Source organism: Sebastes umbrosus, chromosome 16 (genome assembly GCF_015220745.1).
Source record: "Sebastes umbrosus isolate fSebUmb1 chromosome 16, fSebUmb1.pri, whole genome shotgun sequence".
Classification (NCBI taxonomy): domain Eukaryota; kingdom Metazoa; phylum Chordata; class Actinopteri; order Perciformes; family Sebastidae; genus Sebastes; species Sebastes umbrosus.
This window is the reverse complement of record NC_051284.1, coordinates 12,744,606-12,772,358: the sequence shown is the minus strand read 5'-3', so window position 1 is coordinate 12,772,358 and position 27,753 is coordinate 12,744,606. Positions and strand designations below refer to the sequence as shown.

The 27,753-nt window shown below is 41.6% G+C and overlaps 2 protein-coding genes across 5 annotated transcripts; both read left to right on the top strand.

Moving 5' to 3' along the window:
• Positions 1 to 1,415: 1,415 nt before the first annotated feature.
• On the top strand, positions 1,416 to 22,578 carry cep170b (centrosomal protein 170B). 4 transcript variants are annotated; one of them, XM_037746315.1, is made up of 19 exons: positions 1,416 to 1,691; positions 3,458 to 3,595; positions 5,503 to 5,592; positions 6,450 to 6,528; positions 7,258 to 7,316; positions 8,474 to 8,624; positions 11,519 to 11,647; positions 12,748 to 13,242; positions 13,344 to 14,275; positions 14,475 to 14,633; positions 15,077 to 15,215; positions 15,335 to 16,969; positions 18,027 to 18,165; positions 18,386 to 18,518; positions 19,202 to 19,336; positions 19,439 to 19,527; positions 20,037 to 20,130; positions 20,221 to 20,272; positions 20,398 to 22,578. In XM_037746315.1, exons 2-19 carry the CDS (start codon positions 3,491 to 3,493, stop codon positions 20,619 to 20,621), a joined length of 4,839 nt encoding a protein of 1,612 aa, XP_037602243.1. In that variant the 5' UTR covers positions 1,416 to 1,691; positions 3,458 to 3,490; the 3' UTR covers positions 20,622 to 22,578. The 4 variants fall into 4 exon arrangements, with proteins under 4 accessions (XP_037602243.1, XP_037602241.1, XP_037602242.1 ...); XM_037746313.1 differs by having other exon boundaries at positions 1,421 to 1,691; positions 17,922 to 18,165; XM_037746314.1 differs by having other exon boundaries at positions 1,422 to 1,691; positions 14,475 to 14,594; positions 17,922 to 18,165.
• A 113-nt stretch (positions 22,579 to 22,691) lies between these two features.
• LOC119474335 (5'-3' exonuclease PLD4) lies at positions 22,692 to 27,190 on the top strand. Its single transcript, XM_037746317.1, has 11 exons — positions 22,692 to 22,794; positions 22,951 to 23,025; positions 23,121 to 23,272; positions 24,167 to 24,350; positions 24,452 to 24,572; positions 24,682 to 24,809; positions 24,896 to 25,096; positions 25,303 to 25,442; positions 25,529 to 25,694; positions 25,787 to 25,883; positions 26,037 to 27,190. The coding sequence occupies exons 2-11, from the start codon at positions 22,975 to 22,977 to the stop codon at positions 26,234 to 26,236; spliced, it is 1,440 nt and encodes a 479-aa protein (XP_037602245.1). The 5' UTR covers positions 22,692 to 22,794; positions 22,951 to 22,974; the 3' UTR covers positions 26,237 to 27,190.
• Positions 27,191 to 27,753: the final 563 nt, after the last annotated feature.

The window sequence follows — 27,753 nt, the reverse complement described above, 5'->3', positions numbered from 1 at the left end:
GTGTCAAAGCAGCAACATCAGCAAACATCAGCAAACAGAGTGAAACACAGTAGAGGTAAAGGTATACAAAAATTATAAAAACAATAAATAGACATATAAAAGATACAGAGTGAATGGTTGAACATAGTGTGTACAGTCCGTCAATAAATAAATGTAGTATGTACAATAAATAAATGTAATATGTACAAATGTAGGTCACATAACAATTCGTGACATTTCTGTTTTAATTATAAGATATATAAAAAACGATAAATAACATTAATATTTAATTATGCTATATATTGATGGTTTAGTTACTAGACGGCGTTGCTATGTTTCTTTTTTATCACCCTGAGTTTTCCTGCAACCGGAAAACAAACAGAGTGAGAGCTCTTTACGCTCCCCCACCTCTCAGCTCAGACTCGTAAAGCGGTTGATGGACTTGTCCAGCTACTAGGGATGGGAATTCGGCTCTTTTTAGTGAGCCAGATCATTTGGCTCAGCTCACCAAGAAGAGCCGGCTCTTTCGGCTCCCAAACGGCTCTTCGTTTTACCACTTCTGCCTCTTATAGTTCAGCCAAATTTTAGCGCTGTTTTGACCTATGATTAGTATGTGTGCACATATATCACTTAAACTATTCAATATAATTATACTAAACCTTATAATTTCCAGAATACCATAATTTTACATGCTGCTTTGTTTCCGACTGTCACTCATCTTGTCTGCTATTCGCGCACCGTACTCCTCTCTCTCTTTGTCTCCTCCTCTCCCTCCTGCTCTGTACCTGTAGACCGTCAGCGCGCCGTGCACCCCCGCCCCTCCCTGCTTGATGGTATGATCCTTGTCGGTCATCACCTGATTGGTCGTACGGACATCATTAAGGCAAGGCAAGTTTATTTATATAGCACATTTCATACACAAAGGCAATTCAAAGTGCTTTAAATATATAAAAGCAAGATAAAATAGCACAAAGTGCATAATATAAAAACAAATAAAAGAATGTAAAAGTATAAGTTAAAAGAAAAAAATTAAAAGGATAATGAAAACAATAAAAGGACAGTAAAGTGCAGCATTTGATCAATTAAGAAAAGCGTCTAAGAACAGTTTGGTCTTGAGTCTAGATTTGAAAGTGGCCACTGTTGGTGCATCTTTGATCTCATCTGGAAGTTTGTTCCACAGTTGAGCAGCGTAGCATCTAAAAGCAGCCTCACCATGTTTCATTCTGACCTTGGGTACTACTAATAGATTTTTTTCCCGGTGACCTTAGAGGTCTAGTGTGTGTGTACTGCTGATTAACACAACGCTAATTAACACAACATTCAGTCACAGTCAGTGCATGGAGTGCCCGTGGCGCAGAGAAGTTCATCCTATCACTCAGCTTGAATTGATTAAAGAAAGAAAGAAAAAAAACGGCTCTCGGACAGGAGCCGGCTCTTATCGTTCACTTAAAAGAGCCGGCTCAAAGAACCGGCTCGTTCGTGACCTACACATCACTACCAGTTACGTCATAGAGGAGGCGTTGGAGCAGAGTTTCGACCGGTTGATTTCCCGAAGGAGAGAAGAAGAAGAAAAAGAAGAAGGTGTGATCTATATTTACCTGTCCTGTCTCACCTGGGCGCTCTTATTCTACATGTCGGTCGTCGAGTTTCACCTGCTGTAAGGACGGTAAACACTGGCTTCACTCAGGAGCACCACGGAGAAGGTGTTAAAGGTAAAGATTCAACCTTGTTGGGAGGTAATCACTGGAAAACAGCTTGTTTCTGTGCAACAACGAAGCTAAGGTGTAGCTAAACAACCTCACCTGTCACCGCCAGGCTCACACACACCGCGGTGTAATTCAATTAATATAGGTGCTGCCATTACGAGACAATACATAGGTTGTTATTTAAGATATAAACACTATTTGTGACTGATATTTCTGTGTGTTTAGTTACAGCCAAGGTTACAGGAAGTAACAACGTGATGTTTAAGTTAGCTCACTAACTGGAGCCACAAGCAACAGGTTTCCCAGCATGCCCTAATCAAACAGACACTGTGTTCAAAGGAGTTTATATCTTTTATTTAAAAAAGGAAATCTGAATTTGTGAGTTGTATGAACTTGGTAACCTGTCTGTCTCTAATCTAGTTGACTCACACCACCAACTTAATGTTCAGTGATTATTTAATTACATGATGTTAATTGTAACACAGCCAGACTGGAATTTGTTTGATAAGCAGGTCTAACATAGCCAGGTGAGATGATAACTTCCCACTTAAGCATGCTTAAACAAACAGACACTGTGTTTAAAGGAGTTAATATCTTTTATTTAAATCTGAATTTGTTGTATGAACATGGAGAATATCTTCTATTGACACATGGCACAGCTGTTACCCTGCACTATATTCAGTTTTAACAGTTTTCTTCATCTCCTTGTATATTTTTTTGTACTTTGCACTACTAACTTTTTTACTTCCTTTTTACTAACATGTTTTACACTATAGAACTGTGATGCTGGAAACTTGAATTTCCCTCTGGATCAATAAAGTTTCTATCTATCTATCTATCTATCTATCTATCTATCTATCTATCTGTCTATCTATCTACCTGGTAACCTGTCTGTCTCTGATCTGGCTGACTCACACCTCCAACCTAATGTTCAGTGATTATTTAATTACATTATCTTAATTGTAACACAGTTTAGACAGGTATTTTGTTTGATAAACAGGTCTAACATAGCCAGGTGAGATGATAACTTCCCCCTCTGTAATCTCAAACACTTAAGCATGCTTAATCAAACAGACACTGTGTTTAAAGGAGTTAATATCTTTTATTTAAATCTGAATTTGTTGTATGAACATGGAGAATATCTTCTATTGACACATGGCACAGCTGTTACCTTGCACTATATTCAGTTTTAACAGTTTTCTTCATCTCCTTGTATTTTTATATCTGGTATATTTTTTTGTACTTTTCACTACTAACTTTTTTACTTCCTTTTTACTAACATGTTTTGCACGATGGAACTGTGATGCTGGAAACTTGAATTTCCCTCTGGATCAATAAAGTTACTATCTATCTCTCTATCTCTCTATCTCTCTATCTCTCTATCTCTCTATCTCTCTATCTCTCTATCTATCTCTCTATCTATCTATCTATCTACCTGGTAACCTGTCTGTCTCTGATCTGGCTGACTCACACCTCCAACCTAATGTTCAGTGATTATTTAATTACATTATCTTAATTGTAACACAGTTTAGACAGGTATTTTGTTTGATAAACAGGTCTAACATAGCCAGGTGTGATGATAACTTCCCCCTCTGTAATCTCAACACTTAAGCATGCTTTCATAACAGCAGCTTTTTTGTAGGACATTGTTCAAGAGACACACAGCAGCTATTGAATTCATGCCTCCTGAATGTCATTTCATTCAACCCTCAAGTTTCTTTTGACTGACTTGTCGTCATTTTTAAATATTTTTGCTGTCATCTTTTCCCCAGGATGCTAAGAGGATCCTGACTCGTGGCCCCGACATGAGTGTGACAGCATGGTTCCTGGTCAGCAGCTCTGGCACACGCCACCGGTTGCCACGGGAGATGATCTTCGTTGGCAGGGATGACTGCGAGCTAATGCTGCAGGTGTGTGTGACTTTGTATGTTTAAGAGCACGAGTGAAAGGGAACGTGTGTGCTCGCTTTGGTGAAGACATTATAGTTTTTGTTTACACGGAAAAAAACAGCAGAGTGTCATATGATCTCTCTTCTCTGTCAAAAAATTAGTTTTATTGCTCTTCGCTGATGTCTGACACGACAGCTAGTCAGAGAAATATGTGAAACACCAGTGGGAGGCTCCCTACATGCTGGTGGGTGTGCATTTCTGTAACCTGGTGACGGTGCCGCCACACAAAAGTTGCCCCTTTCAAACAATGACGTAAAACGCAGCTAAAGCATTCCACTGTGTTGTTTTTTCCATGCAGCGTCTGTTATAAACGCAATTTCTTTGTGGGTTTTTGTATAATGCTCTCCCTCCCATTTTCTCCTCACTCTGCATTTAGACCAGTGAAAGAGGAATGCTGCCTCAGAAGCAGTTGTTTATACTTTCCTTAGTAAGTGCGTTGTGCTCAGAGAAACCCTGCCAACCACAGATGTCGGCTGGATTGAAAAGTTGCTCGTGTCCACATTTAGGCGTCGCCGGATCCAAGAAAAAAAACCACAGTTTGTCCCAGTCTGAAATGATGCAGAGTTTTTCTGTTGCTCTATTAAAGTGCTCAGGACTGGTTCATGACTTGGCACACACTCAGTTCTCTGCTCCACATTGTCTTTAACCCTTTTATTCTTTTCTTTCTCTGTCTATGGCTCAATGCATTTTTTTTCTCCTTTCAAACCACATTTGAATGTAACATGAGAATCCTGTTTGGCATGAAAGGCAGAGATTGAGTGTAGGTGAAGAACTCATATCCCATAGCATAGCCGAGGGCTTTGACTTGAATGTTTTGGATTTTCCATGACAACTGGTGTCTGATCAGTATCTGTATCTCCACGACCAGTAATTACACTATATGCCTCCTGCAATAGTAGTGACTGCATGTTGCCTAGTTCAGTGGTAGTTATGGTTTCCTAGTGCCAGAGCAAACGTTTTCTCTGTGATAAGTGAAGCTAAGGGTCATCAAAGTATGCATTCTTACTGCTGCTGTACAGCTAACCTAATCAGCTAATTGATAAACCCATACCTTATGCAGTACAGTATTTACAGGAACTTTTGTGGAATTCCACTGAGTGAATAGGCCGACACAGACCGTACATACAGCCTGGGAACGCTGTTTATCCCAGTTAGTAGGCGGTGTGGAAGAGTTTGTGTTGTTGTCAGTGGTCATTTTGCGAATGAGTTTGGCAGTCACCTTCAATTTTTGTGATGAGGAGGCCCAGAGTGCGTAATGAGCAGAGAAGAGAGAGAGTGAGTCAGTATGAATCACTTGTACAGTTTGTGCCTAATTTTTGGAAAGCATATTTAGAAGTAAGCACATTTTTTCCTCCAGTGAATGGCAGGTAGACCGTGCGCACACAGACTTGACCTACGCGGGCAGAGTTTGGTAGATAAGGACCATCTATTAGTGTAATCTACTGCAATTTTTAAGGCTTGTTTGAAGTGTATGCAAGGAATCTGATCTGACTAGAGCTGTTACAATTAATTGAGTAGTTGTCAACTACTCAATTAATTGCCAACTGTTTTGATAATTGGTTTAAGTATTTTTTTAAAGATTTTTTTTTTTAATTCTTTGATTCCAGCTTCGTATATGTGTATATTTTCTGGTTTCTTTACTCGTCTATGACAGTAAACTGAATATCTTTGAGTTGTGGATAAAACAGAACATTTGAGGACGTCTTCTTTGGCTTTGGGAAACACTGATCGATTATCAAAAAATTATTGGCGATCAATTTAATAGTTGATCGATTAATCGTTGCATCTCTAAAAATGCCTTAAATGGTTAAACGTTGATTGACTAATCGTTTCAACTTTAATGAATTTTTGCTTTACTTTCGTTGCAGTCTCGTAGCGTGGACAAACAGCACGCTGTGATCAACTACGACCCAAACACAGATGAGCACATGGTGAAGGACCTGGGCAGCTTGAACGGGGTGAGTGAGTCCATCTCTAGTGTCAGAATACCTGTGATAAAGGAGCCAGTCTCGGCTCCCTGAAGATTCACATATCAAGTCCAGAGCACAAAACACCTCTCTGTGTGTGTGTACCAGACATGGGGACGCTTGGTAGAACAGTGGTAATCAGGAGACTGGCTTTTCCTGCTGGCCTGGACCCCCTTTTTTCCTCCCATTCTTTCTATCTCACTCTCTAGGCTCCCCCCTCTCTCCCTTCACTGCTCTGCTGCCACTTCACTGCACCATTATCCCAATGAAATCCAGAGTTGAGCAGTGGGAGAAACCATTCATTGTTCTCACAGAGTGTTTCTTTTGGCCTTGGTAACTGCAGCCAAACTAATCAGAGCAGAACAGCTCAAGGACCGGTAACTGAAATCCAACATTGCTGTGTTTTCCTATAATTATCTTCATTTTGTCTGTATAGGATAATATCTTCTCCTCCTTTCTCTTCTCTGTACACTTCCAGGATTATCTTTCTTTACATTTAGTGATCTGATGATAAACTCTGGAATCCCTGTCTCGCCGCCAGTTGTTAGTTCAGACAGAAGATAGTGTAATTGATCAACAAACTAAGCACTGCTGCATGTATGTATCTACACCGGGCCTATAAACTTTCTGCAAAAGCCGAGGCATCTATTGCATGACAACATAATCTCATCAGAGTTTTAATGTGCGGGTGGATTAACTTTCAATGGGAAAAGGGCCAATTGCAAAGCACCTTACAGTATCTGGGTGCGTGCCACAAGGAATTATAGACTGTCACCTGTGTGTCAACACTTTTACTTCATTCTTCACCAGTGAAAGTTATTTGAGCTTGTTTTTTCTTTATTTTTCAGACGTTTGTGAATGACCTAAGAATCCCAGACCAGACGTACATCACCCTCAAGCTCTCTGATGTCATTCGTTTTGGCTATGATATCCTTTTTTCTATATTATTCATTCAAATTTGAGTCACATGTTTGGCTTAACTTTGATTGGACCTGTGTGATTTACGTAATACGGATTTTCTGGTTGTCAGTTGGAGCAGTTTTAAGTTGGTGATTAGCAGCCCACGCTGAAATGAGCCAACGGCCGGCAGCTGTGACGTTCACAAATTTTTGACATTTTATTTTCCCTCTGTGGTCTTTCACTCCATCGGTATGTTAATCCCCTGTGGTTTTTCAGTCAGGGGTTTTATATTATGGTCAACTGTGGACAGAAAATCTCCTGCAACCTTTGACCCCCAGAACAGAAAACTCATGGTGAAACTTAGTTTAGATAACATTGAGGGGAAAAAAGATGTTGCACGTTTCAAGGAGTGGGTCGCTGAAGATATGAGCTTGTTTAAATTGCAACAGGTTTGTACTGCTTATCTGTTTTCCTCCTTCTTGCAAGCAGTAGAAGAAGGCACTATTGACCTCCTTAGGGGGCAAAGTGAAAACCAGGCATGATAGGAAATTCTGAGTATTACAGTAACTGCACATGTACGTACTTTTGGTAGCAGATTTGTATTCTGAATTTGTGCGTTTTCCTTCAGGTCCCTTGTACCAACAAACACCTTACTGAAGAGCCAGACACTAAACTGCGAATAAATAAATATAGATGTTTTATCACATTGTTTTACAAAAAAATTGGTATGTTTGTGTACTTTAACTCCTCCTGCACATGCTCATGTATACATCTTGGAGAGGAGTCAACACAAGGTCCCGGAGGAAGCTCTCAAAGTAAGTAATACTGACAGTATTATTATTTTTCTAATGATCACTTAGCCAATGAAATATTAGAAAGGATTACCACCAAAATGGACTAAACTACACAATATGCAGCTTTTCCATTAGAGGCATGACGTGATGTAATGTGTGTACTGTGTGACCTTAGGTAGTCAGGTTCCTGTGCCAACAGTTGTCAGTCATCTTGATGAGCTCTGGGCTTTGAAACAAATTGGATAACTGGTGTTGGGCTGTTGGAACAGAACTTCTTTACAGAACTTCTTTACCAGCTTGCAGTATCTTTGCTTTCTGTAAATGGGCCGTCCCTTCACTGTGTCATCTGTATAACTCTTCTACGTGCAGCTTCACCTTAATAAACACAACCCAGCTAACTGTTGGCTACAGCTAGAGCAAAAGAAAGATTCCCCAAAATGTCACATAGATTTTAAAAGCCTGTTCCATGCAAGCAAAGAGGTTTAGTCATCTACACACAGGGTCACAAACAGGCATAGACTTATAATGTATAATTACCTATAGGGATGGGAAAATTCAATATGATAATTTATCATCTTTCAATGCAATCAATTTGCGATGAAATCATATATCGAGATAGCATGATACACAATTACGTTATCTAAATTGATAACAAGCTGACATACTGACTCTGATCATTTTGCACTAAAGTTCTTAATTACATGAGAAAATACTCAGTTCTTTTCATTTGTCAAGTATTTACTTCACTCAGGAGTATACAAAACCATGTGGTTACTCCATATAGACTATTTATGTATTGAATTACCAGAAAAAAGGCTGTATCGTGATATATATTGTTAGCAAGATATGAAATGATCTATATTGGTATCGAATATTTTGGCCATATCGCCTAGCCCTAATTACCTAGTGATCTGAAATTTTGATGTAAAAAAAAAAAAGATTAAAATTGTAACTTTAAAATGTAAACATTGCTACCAGTTGAAATATGCTGATCTTTGTAAATGTAAGTATGTGATGTCCATTGTTAACAATAACAAATAGGAGCTAACGCGGACTAGAAGTCCCTGGTGGATATTCTTCCTCATAGTTACTGTGTCTGTCCGAGGACAGTAACATCTGTACTGACTGTTGGCAAAAGCTTCCTCACATCCTGCTTCCCTCCTGTCTCTTTTGTGCAGCATGAGAAGTACACCAGCCAGTTGCAGCTCGGTATAAAAGCCCTGCAGGCCAAGGTGAAGGAAAAACAGCAGCTCCAGAGCTCAGAGAAGAGCAGAGGCCCTGCTTCCAAACTGCAGGACAAAGCTGAGCGAAAAGCCCAATCTCTGTCAGGTAAACATCTCTGTCGAAACATACTCCATCATAGCAAATATTAGCAGGAAGGCAGGGGGTTTTACCAACACAGAAGTAGGTTAATTGTAATTGTTGCCTGAGAGGAACTAACTGGGGTGAATTTGAATATCATGTTCTCACACACGCGAGGAAGAGAAAGTCTTTGTGTCTCCGTGTGCTACATGACTTTAGGCTATAGATCACTCGATAAGGCGGTTGTGGCGTATTTTATTAAGAGCTTCCCTGGTGTGAGATTATGCTGCCATGTGAGCTGAGAGGCTGAGGCTACAATCCTATGGTGTCAGTAAAGACATAGATCTTGACATCCCAGAGTTGGCAGAAGGAGTGTAGAAGAGTGCAGAATGAGAGCTCGCCAGACAAGCGCAGGAGTTAAGAGTTGAGGACAAGCAGTCTTATCTCTGTCAGCCATTCCTGACCGCTGACAAGAGGTGGGGTGCTGCCAAACACGCCAACACGTGTCGTAGAAGAATTAGAAAAAGGTGTGAAGGTTTTTGGTGCCAAGTTGGCACTTCTGTCCATGTAAGCTGCTGGTGGATTTGTTGCTGCTTGTGCTCCCAGTTGCAGTCATGCCCTCTCTGCCCTGAGCTATGCTGAGTAAATCCTGTAGTACAGTATAGGCAACAGTGGAACAGTGAGAGAATTGTTGGTTCATGTGAAGCACTTTGTGAATGAAGCTCATTCACACTGACAAAACCTATTCCAGCTACTGTTGATTTAGCAATTCTGGTGCTTTCTGCTCCATAATCGGCCCTGTGAGCTTCGAGGGAAAATTACAACTGGAGCTTTAAATAGGACTTTTCCAGCACTGGGCTCATGTCCCACAGAGCGCCTTACAAATACGTCATTGAATTGCAGAACTTTGGCAAACATTTAGTAAGCTAAAATAATGGTAAGTAATGGGAGTGCGGTTGTATCTCCTGCAGCTATAAGCTGACTACAGTGATCCGTAAACCCGTGACTGCAAAACTCTTTGTTGAACATGCTCACTGAAGCCGTGTTTACTCGGGGCCATAGCAGCCTTGCCCTGTGTTGTTGTGACCCAGTCCACCAGTAAGATAACAAAACCAGCATCCTCTGTCTTGCTAAATGTACAGTCACAAAAAGATAAGGGTAGGATTTCATAGTCAGAAAACAAAGCTGCAGTTGTGTAATTAATTTAGACATGTAGAAAAGTTGACTGCTATTTTTCTCACAGTGATAATTGAAAAGTCCTGCACTTAGCTTCACAACCTGAGCTTGCATATCTCTGTTGACTTCATGCAAATATATTCCTTTTGGCGGAATTTATTTGACTGCAGAAACCTTCATATAATGTAGGTTCTTTAGGTTTACTCTGGACTGGATGTTTCAATTTGTTTTTTTTGTACTGTCACTTATAAAGTGCTGCGAGCTCTTTTTCTGTGTGCTCTTGCTTGTTTTCCCCTGCAGCTGTACAGGATGTGGAGTATGTCCACTCCTCCAGCTGTCTTCAGGGCAGGACACTTCACTTGTGCAGTGTGTGACTCAGTCGGGCCTACTTTACTCTGCCAAGACCTGAGGTTATTTAGTATTTACTAAAGGGGCATGGAATGGATAGTTCCCGTCTTCCCTGATACTGTACACATCAGCACTACATGATTTGAAATTTCCTTATGCTTATTTACCATTTTAACCGACATATTTTAGGCTCATGTAGACTTACTATGTTGTTCAAGTTTCCGTTTTAAGATGACCAAAAAAATCAGCTATCCTGGACAAATCCTCCAACTAATGTGACACATGGTGGAAATTAGTTTAATTGGGCCGAATCCAGTGGTTATTTCTGAATTAACTTTTCATGGAGCCACATATTCGGGGGAGGGGTTATTATTATTATTATTATAAGTAGTAGTAGTAATAATTGTATTATTTTTATTATATTTATTATTACTTTTTTCTTTCTTTATTATTACTTTATTTTTCTTTATTGTATTTCTTTATTCATTTGTTTTTTCTCAATTAATGTTTTGTTTTAAAATATGCATTTTTTTCTTAATAATTTCCAATGCATATCTTTAAAACAATAACATTTTATTACAAAAAAATGTCCATAAAACTGAGCTCAGTCCACTTCAGTCGTGACTCTCAACCATGTTTTCTTTAGCTAAATGGAGAGGATTGGGTAAGGGGAAAGGAATTAGTAACATGTCCCTCTGCTTCTCTCGTCACTGTGTTGATGTCTTATTGTGCGTGTCCAAGGCAACAGTGTTGAAGTGCTGTTGATGCTTAGAATTGTGAAGCCTCCCCATTAAAATCCAGAGAGCTTGTTTCAGCCTATGTATCAGGCCGACAAGCAGCTTCTAGATTATCTGATTAGTGCCATATAGGCTGGCTGGTATGTGTGGACCTGCAAGCCAGCGGCTAAACACCAATTCAGACACAGCACCAAGGGAATAACCCTCATCCCCTCATTATAAACAAAGGTCAATGTGCCAACAGTGACTGTCACCGTCTACAAGAAGCTTCACTTTAGATACAGTCGATATTCTATATCTTGTATTATGTTGTGTTTTTTTTCATTGAAGATTAGGATTAGCTTCGTCCCGATTCCCATGAGAAGGATTATGTTTTGGTGGTTTGCATGATACAATTTGCGTCACAGTTGGACCCTCACTACTCTCTCTGTGTCATGGGAATGTAGGGGAATTGTAAAAAAGCCCAAAGGGCACGGGTATTTAACACTAGTCCTTTTGAGCTGCAATGATGTGCAACATTTTGTTGTTGCAAGACCAAACTCAGACACAACATTGTTTTATCATGTGACTAACATAAACTTATTGCCTTGTCAATTCTTTGTTTGACTCTTTCTTGCCTGAGTTTATTCATGTGCCTAATGGTGTGTGTTTGTCTGTTAGCTGCCACAGATTTTCCGATATCCAAGCCTACTCCTCTCTATGGCCAACCGTCCTGGTGGGGGGAGGATGAGGACGCAGCCAACAAAAAGAAGAACAGAGGAGGAAAATTGCCAGAACAGGAGTCTCCAGGTCAGATAATGTGTCTTATATTTTTACTAACGTGTCCAAACCACAGACTTAATTATAGTACTTATACTGAAGTGTTATCTTTAAAGCAGAATGCTATAATTGCATTGTATCTTCCCACATCTTGGAATTAGATCCTAATTTATAATGACATGTTTTTCTATGGCGCTGCTATCTGATGCCCTTTGTGGGTCACTAAGAGATGGATGGTGTGAAGCCCAAGGCAGGTCTCTGGCCACCAGTTGTGGGACCGTTAGCCAGGCCGCGCCGTGCCAGGCCAGTGGGCAGTGCCTGTCTGCCTCGTGATGGATTATGACCCTCTAAGCTTCTGGAGGGGGGAGGAGGGGTGATTGTTTGCCTCATGGTGCCCAGGCTGAAACAGATTATTCCCACTCAGCTACCCTCCGCTGGACTCTGAGCTCCTAAAGTGTTATTTGGCCACATCCAACTGGTACCCAGAGACCAACTGGCGGATTTGTTTTCTCAGTCTAACTGCTGGAATCTTTGTGTTCTTTGTGGCTCCCACTTTCAGGGATTGTTCTACAGTGACATCCCAATCATCTCAATCAGTTTCCTTAGCTTTTTGTACCTCTGAAGTTTGTAGGACTGTCCTCGACCAAAGAATTGCTTTGTCTACTAACACTCACACGATTTTGTCGACTAATCGATTAGTTGATTTAATCGACAAATCTGTAAAACTGAGTTTCTCCACAAAGAATCACATAAAAGCACCACTTTAAATCTTGTGTTTACTAGAGATGTGCTCATAAGTAACTTTGAAATAAGTTATTCAGCATGAAAAAGCATAAAAAAAACGACTAATTGACAAAAGAAATCTTAGTCAACTAAGACCAAAACGACCAATTAGTTGACTAATCAACTAAGGCCTATAAGTTTTAGTTACTTAGCTAAAATTGTGAGCTTGATTAGGAACTTGAAACAAAAAACCCGTATGTTTCTATTATTAACAGGTAGCCAAAATGATATTCTATTTTCTATATTTCAGCTAATCCCTCAGTGCATTACAGTATGTAGAACCATCACTAATGCTTGCTTTGTATCTGTGTGTTTGCTTTCCTCTCGCCCATCTTCATTTCTAACAGAGCCTGCTAAAGACATGTCCAGATATGAGGGTAACGGTTCTATGTCCGAAAATCAGGCCAAGTCCATCTTCTCCTACCACCGGGAGCCCAGCTACTTTGAGATCCCAACAAAGGAATTACAGCAGCGACCTGCCAAGAAACCCGAGTCGCAAGTCCATGAGGTTCCCACAAAGGACACTCCAGATCCCACTGAGGTCGTCTCATCCACCCCGACACCTCCCGTGGTCCAAAGCCACGCCTCCTTCACCATCGAATTTGATGACTGCACGCCAGGTAAAATGAAGATCAAGGACCACATCACCAAGTTTTCTCTCCGCCAGCCGCCCAAGCCATCTTCCACAGAGCACGTCAGCGCACCCACTGAGGTGGTGTCAGCAGAAAGCAAAGTTGCTGATTGGCTGGTCCACAGCAACACTAGCATGATGAGGAAGAGGTCACAGGCTGAAGACACGTATAGCACAAACAGTGACCCATCACTTCTGAAGATCACAAAGAGTGAGTCACTTATACAAAGTCAGTTTATTTTTTACCAACACTGGCTTTGATTGCAATAATGTGTTAACTCTCAAGCTAACTTTTGGTCTTTCCATCATCAGCAAACTACCGTGAAGATGACACTCACAGTGATTCAGAAGATCCTGCAATCAATGGAAGTGGTTTCCTCCAATCAGAACCTCAGATTGACTCCCAGGAGTCTCGACAACCCCTGAGAGCCTCCCCGCCACAACGTTTCACCTCCCCTGACTCTGAGGAGCTCTTGTCCTCCTCTCCACCAGAGTTTCAGTCTCTACCCAATCTTGGCAAGGCTGAGCCTCACAAAGCCTTTGTTATTGAATTCTTTGATGATAACCCAAGAAACAAGCGCTCCCAGTCCTTCACCAATAACACATCTCCACCTGAGCCCTCAGGCCTCAGGGTCCAGCTGGCGAGGAAGAGCTCAAGCCCAAATGCGGAGAGACGAGCCCCGTCTCCAGCCTCCTCCACTCCCCCACCCAAACGATACACCGTCCCCCTGACGAGCTCTTCTTCTACAGGCTTCTCAAGAGCTGGCTCTCTACGAAGGGAGAAGACGGAGGACCGGATCAGCTCCAGCTCTTCCTCTCGCTCCTCTTTTTCATCTGTGAAAGTAAAGCCATTTTGCAGTGTGGGCCGGAGGTCCAAACTCGCCCAGGAATTTACTACTGAATTTCTCAAACAAACAAAGGAGTCCTCTTCTTCCTCTTCCAGGTGGGAGAAAAATACATTTAGTCCCCTTTCAAGAGCTAAAACGGAGACAGTGGTCAAATCCCAGTCGAGTCCCCCTCCATCTAAAGCTTCCTACCAGCCACAGACCTCCTCTCCTATCGACCAGCCTGTTCCCCTCACGGCCCCCGTGATGCCCGTGGCGTTTCAGGGTGTGGAGGACAAGAGCCCCCATGTCGGCCCCAGGAACGAAGAGGAGGACACTCTGAGTGACGCAGGAACCTACACCATTGAAGCAGATATTCAAGATAGAGAGCTCGAAGAGGCGCGGAGCAAGATTGACCAGGCAAGTTTCTTTCTCCGTTTAATTTATATAAATCCGGCTAATAATGGCAACGTTGCTCAAAGGAAATACGTCTGCTTTGCAATTCACCAGTGTCCTCTACCTTTTGGGAGAAAGTCCCACTCGGAATAATGAGCCATGCACATTGGCAGTCAGACGTTTTTCCTGCACTTATCAACTCGCACTGCTTTGTTCCTGACAGGTGTTTGGTGTTTTTGAGAGCCCAGAGCGAACCGACCAGAGCGAAGCAGAAACATCATCGACATTTAGTCCTGTTATTGTTGAGAGCAGGGAGCAGCATAGGCAGAGTAGCAGTGGGGAGGTGAGGCCAGCTCCAGAACAGGGACAGAGTCTGGTGAAGGTGAACCTTCCTGCTCAGGGTGTGATCAAAGTTTGGATGAAATTATCAAGAATTTTATCGCCAATTCTAAAGACAGTTAATTCAAGTGTCGGGTCAATAAACCATAAATGTTGATTTGCCTTCCTGGGGTTTCTTCTGTTATGTTGGTGTATCTCTCCTGATGATTTCTATATTCCCCTCATCTTTCCTCACAGGTTCTGGGTTCTTCATTGTTTTGATTTTTCTTTCTAACCAAATATAAAGGGGAACAATAATCCTGTTTTTGTAACATTTGTACTACTTACTCATGAAATAGATGATGTGGTATCTTCTGTTGTTTGTCATATTAACTTTGTTTTTTTTACTAAGGAAATCATAATTTAAAAACTGCTGTCTTCAAAATGTTTCATCTATTTTTTTTTTTTTTTTCAAATATTGAATATGTTGTATGTTATCTTATGCAGGTTCAGTCACCAGGTGCAGTGTTAAAGGGGGCTCCTAAGTGGATGTCTTGCTGGGCCAGCTTGGCAGACAGCTACACAGACTCCGGCCCTTCGTCTGGCCTCTTTGACATCCCTTCCCAGATGGAGCTGTCAGGAGGGGGTAAGCCACCTGACGAGACACGAGTCTATTTGAAATGATAATGAGACACCCCGATGAATATGAATGATATTCAGTTTCAGCGCGTGTGGTTAATATGCATTAAAACTGTTTCACTTCAGCACGAAGCACAATCATCCACAAGGCCACGCTCGGCCGACACCACGACAGCACAGACTCCGACGGTTCAAGAGCTCGGCGTGTCCTGCCCCAGTTACCGCTGGGGGAGAAGGGTGACATTCCAACTCCCAGCATTCATGTTCATTATGAACCGCATTCAACATTTGATGTCGGAGAGAATAGCTTGGTGGCCTCCAGGTCTCAGGATAGCCTTCACAGGTTATCAGTGCAGGACGACGTCGAGCCTGACAGCCTGAGTGATGCCAGCAAGTCAGACGATGGTTCCATCATAGAGCAATGGAGGAGACCGCTGTTAGTCAGAGAAGAGAAGACAACTGAGGACAGACTTTCAGCCCCGTCTACATCATTCTACATCGGGTCAGAGGAGGCTGAGTTCCAACATGAACATAGGGGCTCAAATCCCACCAGTCCTCAGACTGAAATAAAACCTGCAATCAAAACTTTCTCAACAGCCACCCTAACCAAACAGAAAGGCAGCCAGGACACTAAAAGGGTCAAGCCCAGTGTGTCGGCTCCTGTCCTGCGCCAGATTACACAGAGTCCAGAGTCCAAAGAGGGCAGTGTATCTTCATTAATCAGACAAGAGAGCTTCACCAAGGAGCGGCCTAGCAATGACAGATTGCCCAACATCTCCAGCCTGCCTGTTCAGAGAAGCCCCGACCCTGAATCATTCCAGGGAACCAGTGATCATGACACTCATTCTTACCTCAAAGAGACGGAGGATGTTCTGGCGGTTCTGGAGGCCAAAATCCAAGCAGGACAATCAGGAACGACACCGTCTCCAATAATGGACTCTCTTTCTGCGGAGTCTGATGTAGATACCTCCAGCACAGTCAGCCAACATAGCAATAAGACCAGGCCAAACATAGTGACTAAGAGACCCCCTGTTAGTGGCCTCCATAGGGAGAGGTCTTCAGCCAGTACAACAAGTCAGGACTCAAGTCGCCAGTCCTCTACATCAGAGAAGTGGCGCTCTCCGGGAGAAGACAGCAACAATAAGACTGAGTCTTTCAGGAGACCGGTTGGACTGAGACATAATGTTGGGAAACGTGGCTCCATAGACCTAAGTGACGACCCTCAGAGCCTACTTTACTCCGATCAGGAGTCTAGCAGCCACCAAACCCGCAGAAAATACACAGTGCCCCTTCAGAAGGAGGACGGCAAGATCTCAAGTGTGTCCCTGGCCTTGAGTCGTGCCAACAGCTTGTCAGCCCCGAGACCCACCAGAGCGTCCATGCTCCGCCGGGCCCGCCTGGGAGAAGCTTCAGACAACGAGGGCACGGAGACAGACAGGGTGTCCCAGGAGGCGGCCAACGCCCCAGCTAAGCAACCCCAGGAAACCAAGAAACTCTCCAGGCTGGACATGCTGGCGATGCCTCGTAAGCGGACGAGCTCGTTCAACACAACCAGCGACACCGAGGCCTCTTCCGCCCCACAGTGGACCGGCAGGACCACGGGATTCTCCAACCGCAGCACAGAGTCTGGCGGCAGCTCAGTTCGAAGGGCCTCTGCTCCGACGTCGAAGCCCGTAGAGAAGCAGCAGAAAGCACCGCCCACCAGGACACCAGTCACTCGTGGACGTTCAAGCAGTGTCAAATATGCTGGCAGCACCGCAAGTGAGTATAATACAGACACTCACACATAAACCTGTTTAATTGAGTTTAAAATGTCTTGACTGTCATAACCACCTACTCCTGTCTAAGTCAAACCTAGTATCGTTGGAAAAAACATAACTTTGTGCCTGGATTGGAAGCAATACATGTTATCAACCACAGTGGTGAATTGGTTTGATGCATTCAGTCCTCAGTTTATGCACTGTATGTTTCAGAAAAAAATAACACCTGGGTTCTCTACTTCAGCAGCTTTGTTTCATTGAAGTGTTATTTGGGAGGGGAATTGACTCTGGACTTTCACTTACATCAATAACACTAACATTCCATACTGTTGTGGTGGTGCAACGACCCGCGCTCTGACAGTTTGGTATTTTCCTGACCTTGAAATTCACTTTGACCGTCTGTGTGGTATTTTGGTGCCAGTGCACAGGTGGGAGGAGACGAGCAAACTGGAGCGTTTATCGTTGTGCTTGCACAATTAAAAAAGGGCCCTCATACTGTACGTACAAGACCTTTTTTAGATCCAATTTTCCTTCATGTGCACAATGTTCTCGTGCAGTTTATGGTAATCTATGAGGATCCTGGGGCAATAATGAAGATTATAATTTTAGCCATGTACAAAATGCTTCATGCTACACAACGCAATCTTCACTATATGGTACTTGTCTGGTACTCAGCAGCTGTACTGTGGAAATCAAGTACTCATTTCAGTTTGTGAATGATTTTGAATCCGAAAAAATAAAATAAAAAAACATCTTTCTGATTAAATTTAGCTGTAGAAATGAGCACTTCCACAGCAGCTTTTCTGTCTCTTGTTCTGGGGAGGATTTTGGTGACAACATCTAATATGCTTGGGAAATTTCTTGCCCGTATTCTTTGATGGTATCTCTCTTTTTCTCTCCTGTTTTCCCGACTTCTCTTTCCTCCGTAACTCAAACCAATTCACGACACCAAGGCTCCAGGAGACGTCAGAAAGGCACTGACTATACCTCTACCTCAGATGAGGAGTACGACTCAAACCAGAGCACTCCTAAACACAAACGCTCCCAACCTTCCTCAGCTTCCCATAGCCCGCGTAATCCGCATCGGCCTCAGCCGGTGGTCGCCCTGCATCCGAAACCCCGCAGCAGAGATTCTGAGGAGGAGAGCCATGAGGGAGACACCTACCACTGGTCCAACCACAGTTCTCAGATTGCACGGTAAGGAATATTACTATTTTTTTGTTTTTTTTGGTGGATATGCTAATATGATTTCCAAATTTTAAATTGATGTTACTCTAGCCCAACTGACACAAAAAGTGGTTTCACACAATTATTTACATAATTTTCTAAGGATTTCACATTCAGCACAATAATATAAATATAAAGAGAGTTCTTATTCCTGCCAGCCGTCTTTCTAACACGTTTCCCTGCCTGCTAGGTTGAGTCAAGACCTGGCTAAAGACCTAGCTATTTTGGCCAGAGAGATCCATGGTGTGGCAGGTGACGGTGATCCACAAAACCTCGAAGTGGAGAGCAGTGCGCCCGTCTCCCCAGTGACCACTCATGAAAAGGTACATCAAACGTATTCTTAGGGTTGTTGCTGCTTAATCTAGGAGGGTGACGATGATGATACTCCTGTTTTTTTCCTCTTTATCCAGCCCTGTCTCCTAAAAATGACGTTCCCATACAACTAAATTGCATTCCTAATTACATTTGAAAGGAAACGTATTTTGTCGCGGATTACGTTTGTCTTTTACGTATCAGAAATACCTTTTGTAAGTCTGAGGATGGCTGTAGCGAGTGACGCGCAGAGCAGGTGACGTAATATTTCAAGCGACAGTGAATAAAAAATACGTTGAATAAAGCCGTTATTGAATAGTAACAGGTATAACAAGCAAGAATGTACACTAGCGGTGGGTGGATCCCAGAAACACCGGACTTTCCCCCTGGAGACCAGGGTATTTTGTGGGAGACAGGGTTGCTTCATCAAAAACTGCACTCTTTTGTTGAAAGAGGAAGTATCTCTAGGTGCTTTTGTTGCAGATTCTTGTATAGAGCATTGTTCTACGTCTATGCAAATCTGGTGCAGTTATGTAACATGACGTCTTTTCAAAATGTAAAATGGTAATTTTTATCTCATTAAATGGTAATACTGTACATTATGGTTTTATCTCTTTGCCTTGTTTAACACATCAGTCAAAGGAGGCTATCCGTCTCTCTTATACCGTAACACTAAAGTCTGATTGTGTTGCAGCTGGTTCATCGTATCCCAGAGGCTGGATTAAACTACCAGAGAGTCCCACCAAATTCGACATCTACAAGGGAACCTGACCAGAGCTCGAGTGACCATGAACAGAACTCCGGGCAGCGAGCTCGGAGCATAGACGAGGTCTGACACAATATGCCGCTTCACCTCATTTTTTTTCACAAACCTCTGTGATGCTAGTACTGGGGAGATCATTATAACGTTTTTTTGTTTTTTTTCATCAAGGTCATTGTGGACAATCTGATGCTCAATCCGGTGTCTCAGGTTACCATGGCCATCAAAGAAAACACTGAGCAACTTGCCGACAAAATTAAGTAAGATGATAAGAAAACACACTTACTTAAACATCCTTAATTCCCATGCTTAATCTGTTTTTTGATGAAAAACTGTATTGATCCTGTCTGACAACCAGACTGCACTGAGCCAATAATCTTATTAAACTAGTGTAACAGTGAGTCAGCACACAGATTTATAGTCTAACTGACAAGATGGAACTGAGACGACTGAGCTGTAATCTTCTGGATAGATTAGATGCAGATAAAACCGTTGTGAGATGTTGCCACAGTTTGTTGTATTTTTCCAACCTTTATTTAATCCAGAAAAACCCATAAGATGTCAAAGAAGAAGAATATATTTTAGTATTCCTTTATTGGATTTAGTTCTACTAAGTCACCACAATCATGAAGCTTCAACAGGGTCTAGTGCTCTCAGTTTTCCAGACTAAATAAACAATGTTTTGGATACAAAAATGTGGATTGTTCCTTTAAAAGAACAGTGTAAGAAGCCCACTTTCTAACAACTCAGTTTGGCGTTATTTACGCAGGGCACTGTTCCAGGATAGGATGGATATCTGGGAAGAAATTGAAGCCAAGGTTAACTCTGAAAATGATGTTCCTGTTATCAAAACCTCCAACAAGGTTAGTGACTTATGTTTGTCAGTGTTCAGGTTAAATGTATGCCAAGCAAAGCTGTTTGAGGTTGAGCTAAATTGGACATCTGTATTTCAGGAAATCACATCGATCTTGAAAGAACTCAGGAGAGTTCAACGACAACTTGAGGGTGAGTCAACCTGACCCTTTATTAACAATATAAATTCAAATGATGTAAGTAGCATAATACGTTTTGTATTTTGAAACCAAATAATCGGCTAAAAACTACATTTTTTTTTTTTTTTTTTACCCCAGTCATTAACACAGTCATGGAGCCCAGTGGGCAGCCTGAAGCATCCAAGGCTTCAGCCTCTGCGGTCTCCTCCTCATCTGGAGCTCGGCCCCCCAAAGCTCCCTCCTCTCGAGACTGGAGAACAGTCCACTCTATCTCCAGACGCGGCGGCGGCCCGAGGCCCAGTGAGAGTGTCAGGAGAGCAGCTGTGACACCGGAAGATCTCAGATCGGGATATTTGGTCTGAGGTGTGTGACACAAACGCGCAGGTTCCACCAGTGCTGCTGTAACTAACTGCACAAACACAGGTGTTGAGCACACAATGAAAGCGAGAAGGGGGGAAGTGAGACTGTCTACACAGAACTGTAGCCTCCCGTACATCCAAACATACACACTACTGCACTATGAGCACTACACACCTGCACAGTGAAGCCTGCACTAAACGCCCTTAGAGTACGCTCAGTGAGAGGCCTACATATGAGGTGAAGATTTAAGGAAGTATCAAAATACTTCAATAACCCTCACCTCTGTCAGCCCTCAAAGCTATACTTGATTCTCTGTGTGTTAGAGGTTGACCTCTTAATTTGCCAATGACATCACCTACATTGCTGATTTTAAAAGCTCATTGTATTTACTTGGTTTATTTGAAAACCAGCCTGAGCCTAATCATCTCAGGGAAATCTACTAATATATAAGATTTCTATGTTTAGTGACAAATCACATTTTTGAATTGTTAAATGATATTTGTATTTTGGGCTAGAAAGAGCTGCAGTAACACCAGCAGATCTTTGTGTACTTGTATCCTCAGTGAACCTTTTCCTTCTATATTTTCTTCCATGTTTTTGTCTTTGTTTCTCTTGGTGGACCAGATTTATCGAAGAATGTAAAAAGTATTTATTAGGGGTCTTTTGTGAGACACTGTAACCGAGACAACATGACTTTGGGAGAGTTAGTAGACTCTAGTGCCAGACCAATTAATGTTCTATTACACAGTCGCTACCAGCCAATTTATTCTGTTAACTTTCCCAGTGGAGCGACTCTGTCCAGGCCCCTCATCAGTAGATGGACTCTATATTTTGTCCAGCTGGATATAAAAGTCCCTCTTGAATGTGTGGTCTGACTGGTGGGAGGGATTCAGTTCAGTCACCTGGCAACCACAATCTCAAGTGGCTATAAAACAAGAGTTTTCAAGCACTCCTGGCCTCTCTACCTTCTGTGTTTTTATTTGTGTCAAACACAGTCGGGAGCTTGGAAGTAGTTTTTTTGTTGTGTTGTTTTCCATGCCTGAAGAGCACCGTCAGCTCCGAGGTTTGGCCAAAGATGATCATAAAAGGACCGACAGGAATGAGTCTCCTTTATCGGTGTTTGTGCTGAGCTCATCACATCACCAAGCCTAAACCTCCATATGCTCGAGAGCAATCGGAGTACTGTGGTAAGATTTGGGATTTCCTCTTGAGTCACAAGGTCACTTCTGATGTGTCATCATGACAGGAGAAGTAATGTAATTTTAGCCTTTAAGTTGACAAAGTCAATCGTGTGAAACTGTAAATCAAATGATTAGTTTGTGGCATTCTGTTGTTCAGTATGTAAATATCTAAAGATATCTGTACGTCGTACAAATTACCTCTCAATCTTGTCTTTTTGCACTAATGTGGTACAACATTATCCCCTCAACCTGATGCTGCAAACTGAAAGCCTTTACTCTCCTGCAAAAGATTGTAATCATTTGATGCTGTTGAGGTTGAAACAGGAGAGAAGGCGACCCAGTTCACCAGCAAGTTTCTGTTTCCCCTCTTCCCAGTCCAGATTGTACATGTGATTGTAATTGGGAAGTACCTATAAGTGCCACAGCGCTGTGTGGGACAGTGGTTGTTTACAAACTCAAGCAAAAGATGTAATGTTTGTCTTGTTGACTTCACTCGCTCAAAGTGTTGCTGCTATTCTTCCTCTCTGGGATAGTATTTCCCCTTTTGCTTTATTCCAACTAAGTCAAAGCTACAGCAGGTTTGAGAGCTGAAATGTAATTTCTCGTTTGTCAAATTTGTGTCCCTCTTTTGATATTCAACTTATGTTTCCCCTACTTTCACCTAGAATGACTTGGCTGTCTTCTTGCTGTCTTGTTAACTGGTATTTATGTTTGGTTATTTGTGTTATTTGTTAGATGATGATTGAAGGTTTTTCAAATAAATTTGATTAGTCAAGGAGTTTTTTGTCATGAATTTTATTTACTCACTACACTTTCTGTTTTTTATTCCTGAGCAAATGCATGTCTCAAAACCTGAACTGAAAGTAAAAACAGGAACTGGGCTATGATATATTCAGTAGCAGAAATATCACTTCAGCTCAGTTTCAGATGACAGCTGGAGGGGCAGAAGCAGTTGGGGATCTTTCTAGTGGAAAATTATCTGCAGCTGCTTTGTGTAAGTCACTTTTGCTTTCAATTCTTTAGAAACCAAAATTCATCTTTAAACCATTTAAACTGCAAAATGATGAGTTCTGTCTTTTAGTGTGGTTGGATTTGTAGTGGGTTTATTTTCTGTCTGGGAGGATAATTTCCTGCTTTTGAACATTAATAGACGAGGGGAACTTGAAAGGAAAAAATGACCCAGTCGTATAGCAGACTTCATGATGGTTATGTTTCAAACAAAAGGGTAGGACTCCATCAAATATTTCCCAAGTTATTCACTCTGTTTTGGTGTAATACATTGTTCTTATTCCTGGACTTGTTTTTCTATCATGTTGTCAGAGGTCGACCAGCTGTGTGGTGTTAGCTGTGGCTCTGGGCTGTCTGACAGTCCTGGGGATCCTGCTCGCCATCGTTGTGTTGAAAAGACCACCGCCCCCCAAAGATCATGAGACACTTCCTCAGGAACCTGGTGGGAGCATGGACCAGTGCAGGTAATCCCACTGAAGACATATATACTGTATAGTTACATAAGTGTTAGTTGATGGCTGAATAATAACTCTACATTTGCTTTTATTCAACAAAAACTGGATCAAAGTATATTTGATATCTGAGATACAGTTTAACATGTTAAAGTGTCATCGCCAGGAAATTTGAGACTTCCACCTGCAGTAGGCAGAATGTTTTTGGCATCATTCCATAATAACATTTCAGCATATTGTAATTCAAGTGCTCTGAGAGAAAACTAGACTTCTGCTCCTCCGGCTGGTGGGCGGTGCTTGGTATTTCCTCAATTTATCTCAACATGGCTGCCAGGTCACAAACTTTCTCATTTTACAGCTAAACAGTACACTACAAGATTATTCTGAAAACATTTGAGGCGAGAAATAGGCATTACAGTAACAGAATATTGATTCACATTTAATCAGCGCTGCCTAGTTTGACCATTTGACCGGAGTTTGCGAGTGATTGACAGCTGCTCAGAGACGGCAGGCTGTAGCTCTGCTCTGATTGGTTGTTTTCCTCCGGAGGACACAGAGGAACATTATAGCTTTCAGATTACCTGTCTCCTGCACTACTGTCTGGATATAGTGAACGTTTTATAAAAATAACTTTTTAATCATATTTGCTCTACCGACTGCAGCTTTAACTGAAAAATGTATTTTATTAATAGCAATGATTCATTTTAGACCTATGTAATGATACAGAGTAGATCTCTATCATACAACTTCTGTTTTTAATGTTAAATGCAGTGTATACTGTGCAGTAAACTAATTAATTATTTTCCTCTTTATAGCTTTATCTATTTAACTATTCTCTAAATTGTAATTTTCCTCAGTTTCGTTTCCAGAGAATTCCCTCAGCAGATGTCTTTGTTTATCTCTTAGCATGGCACTGGTGGAGAGCATCCCTCAATATGTGAAGTATGCAGCCAATGTAACGCTTGGGATCCCTCTGGAAAAGGTCTGGAAAGATCTTATCTCCATGGCAACGGACCAAGTGGATGTGTCCTCTTTCTACTGGACTTTAACTGGGGAGGACATTAACGTTCACACTGCCTCTGACATACCTGTGAGTTATCAACTGAAACAGAACGAAACATGGAAACATACACATCAAATCTTTGTTAAATATGTTGTTTGTGGAAAATACTGCAAGTCTGTTCTCTGCAGGGACGGGACATCCTGAAAGAACTTCAAGACCTGCCCTCCAGGAATGTAACCGTCCGAGTGGTGACCAGTGTTCCCACCGTTAGAAATAACTCCACAGATTTAAAGATCTTAAAAGAGAAAGGTTTGGAAGTGACTCCCCTGTTCTTGTTCTCTACACTCACTGCAGTATGTTTTGATTGTATTTTGTGATGCCTTCACTTAACCGCAGTCTCCTCTTTGGTTGTCTGTAGGAGTCCAGGTGAGGGAGGTGAACTTTGGGCGCCTCACAAGGGGCGTCCTCCACAGCAAGTTCTGGATTGTTGACAGAAAACACGTGTTTATTGGAAGCGCAAACATGGACTGGAGGGCTCTTACACAGGTATACACCTAAAATCTACACTTACAGATGATTATTTCACACCTTAAAACACTGCAACAAATTTCATAATTCACTTTTGTGTGTAGGTGAAGGAACTGGGAGTAGTCATCTACAATTGCTCCAGTTTAGCAAAGGACCTGCATAAGATTTTCCAGTCCTACTGGGTGATGGGACAGTCGAACAGCTCCCTGCCACAGCCCTGGCCTGCAAAGTATGACACTGCCATAAACAACCATCACCCCCTGCTGGTGAAAACTGATAATGTCTCCAGCAGGCTGTACCTGACAGTGAGTTCCTATAGTTTCAATTCCTTTTTACAGTACACTGTAATTCTGATGGATAAAGGGCTGTTGTCTCTACATACACAGAAGTGAACACACAGTGTGTGTATTACAGTTCCAGCCACCTCCGAACCTAAAACTGTTAACTCATGGAAGTCAGATTTATGTATCAAATGTTTTTGTTGTATTGTTCAATATTTGTGTTTTCCCAGGGTTCTCCACCATCATTCTGTCCTCCATCGAGGACTCAGGACCTGGAGGCTATTCTCTCCATCATCTCAGAGGCCCGATACTATGTCGATGTAGCCGTCATGGACTACTTCCCCACCACACGATTTGAGAGGCCTCAGAGGTGACCCACAAAAGAAACCATTTGTTTCTAAACTATTCGCTTCTTTTGCTTTATTTACTCACTTTTGAATTCTTTTAATTGAACAGGTACTGGCCTTTCATCGATGACACCATCAGGACGGCCGCATTCGAGAGGAAGGTTAAGATGCGGATGCTGATCAGCTGTGGGCGGGACTCTGATCCAGCTATGCTGCCCTTCCTGCAGTCTCTAGCCTCAATGGATAGCCCTCACCAGAATATCAGCATCCAGATAGTAAGTGAAATAAATGCATCTGCTCGGGGTAACAACACAGATCTGCGCCTCTGAATTTTCTTTTTTTTTATTGTGCATCATTTGCTTTTCAGAAAATGTACATTGTGCCTGTGGGAAACCAGTCTGATTTTCCATATACCAGAGTCAACCATAATAAATACATGGTGACTGATCAAGTAGCCTACATCGGTGAGTGACAGATTATCTTCAGGGTTTTTATTTCCACACATTTACTGTAGAGTTTAAACCCAGTAAAGTATGTGTGCATTCATGTGTTGAGGAGTCGGTTTGTTGCATGTGAATTGATTAATAATTGTCCAGATAACGTTGTTTGTCCCTTAGGTACCTCCAATTGGTCAGGGGACTACTTTCTGACCACAGCTGGAGTGGGTCTAGTGATTTCCCAGCAAGCTCCTCACCCGATATGGAAGACCAAGGCCCTGCAGGGTCAGCTCAGAGCAGTCTTTGAAAGAGACTGGAACTCTGAGTTTGCTGTGAACCTTGCTGACCTGGGGCATCACCCAGACTGTGCACTATCATGATGACACAAACTCTTTTTATAAAAGTTACACATACATATATTTAACCATTATGTTTATGTTGCTGTTTTTATATTATCTTTGTCCAAATCAGCAGTTTTGGTGGATTTTTCCATGTTATGAATGCGAAAAACAATATAAATCATATTCTTTAAAGTGAATGTGCGCTGAAGTGAGGTTAAAGTGGATATTTTTTATAAATGAAGCCTTGACATCAATAGTTAAAGCATGGGGGCGGCAACCTTTTTGATATGGAGTGGCTTTTTCTTATCAGGTGTACCAAGTGAGTACTAGCCGATCAGAAGCAGAGTAGGGCGGGTCTTTGCGGAATGTGGGTGGGAAAAATATCTGTCCAGCTAACGTAAATTACTGGCTGCGTAACTACCAAAGGCTGTGAAAGAAGTATTTTGGGAGAGGGCACTTAAACTTTTCCAAAAAACTCTCTTGCACACTTATTGCTAGTGTGCCATTAGTTAAGCTACCATAAGGCTGCCTACCCCTGGTATAAGCTATACCAGCTGTAATGCATCTGTACCTAGAAATGTTTTATTGAGTTATCATTTATGTGGTGGGTGTTTAGTGTTTATATACTGTATAGTTATTAAATATATATGGTTAATATACTTTATAATGTCATCCAAACTCTATTGCATTGATTTTGACATTGTCCTCATACAGCTTGGGTAAAGCAATTACAAGATTTCATAACCGATGATATAGTCTCCAACTTTAAGATTTGTTACAAAATTCACCATTTGGTTTGTTCATTTTTTATATAGAAAAATAAGCAATATAAAATGTACATTGGCACAATCTCCTTAGCAAACATCGAGAAAGCTGCTAAAATGATTGATATGTGCTCCCTTTTTGCTGCTGTAAAGACATTGAAAAGACATGATTTCTTTTCTGATGAAGCCCGTCTTGTTTCTCTAAATAAAGTTGGAATTAATAAAACAACCTCCCCGTATCCAGATATGTAGCTGCATAAAACCTGGGGCAACTTCCATGTATCTACTTGTCAAAGGATTCTGATTGATTGACTTCATTTTCGACATAATATACTATGACTTTTTTTTTACATAATATACGATGACTTTTTTCAATATACTATACTATGACTTCTTTATGACTTATGACCACACTGAGCTATCTGACTGATTACACTGATGTAGTGTTTCTTTTTGTATTTGAATTCTTCATTTGAAGTTAGACCTCAAAACTCACAGTGTCACATAAGGATCGAACTCACAACCTCAAGTATGCCAACCAGATATTTCAGAGCTATTTCATATGATACTCTAGAACAATGTTTCTATGTGTATTTTACTTTTCCATTCGTGTGGTAGTATGTCAAAGAAAGTAATAAAATGTCGAAAAAAACTCATGAAAAAAAAAATAAGTTGAAAAAATGTTATACTATAGTATGTCGGAACTAAAGTCATAGTATAGTATGTCAAAAAAAGTAAAATAAGTCAAAGTATAGTATGTAGAAAAACGTCTTGAAAAAGAGAGTATAGTAT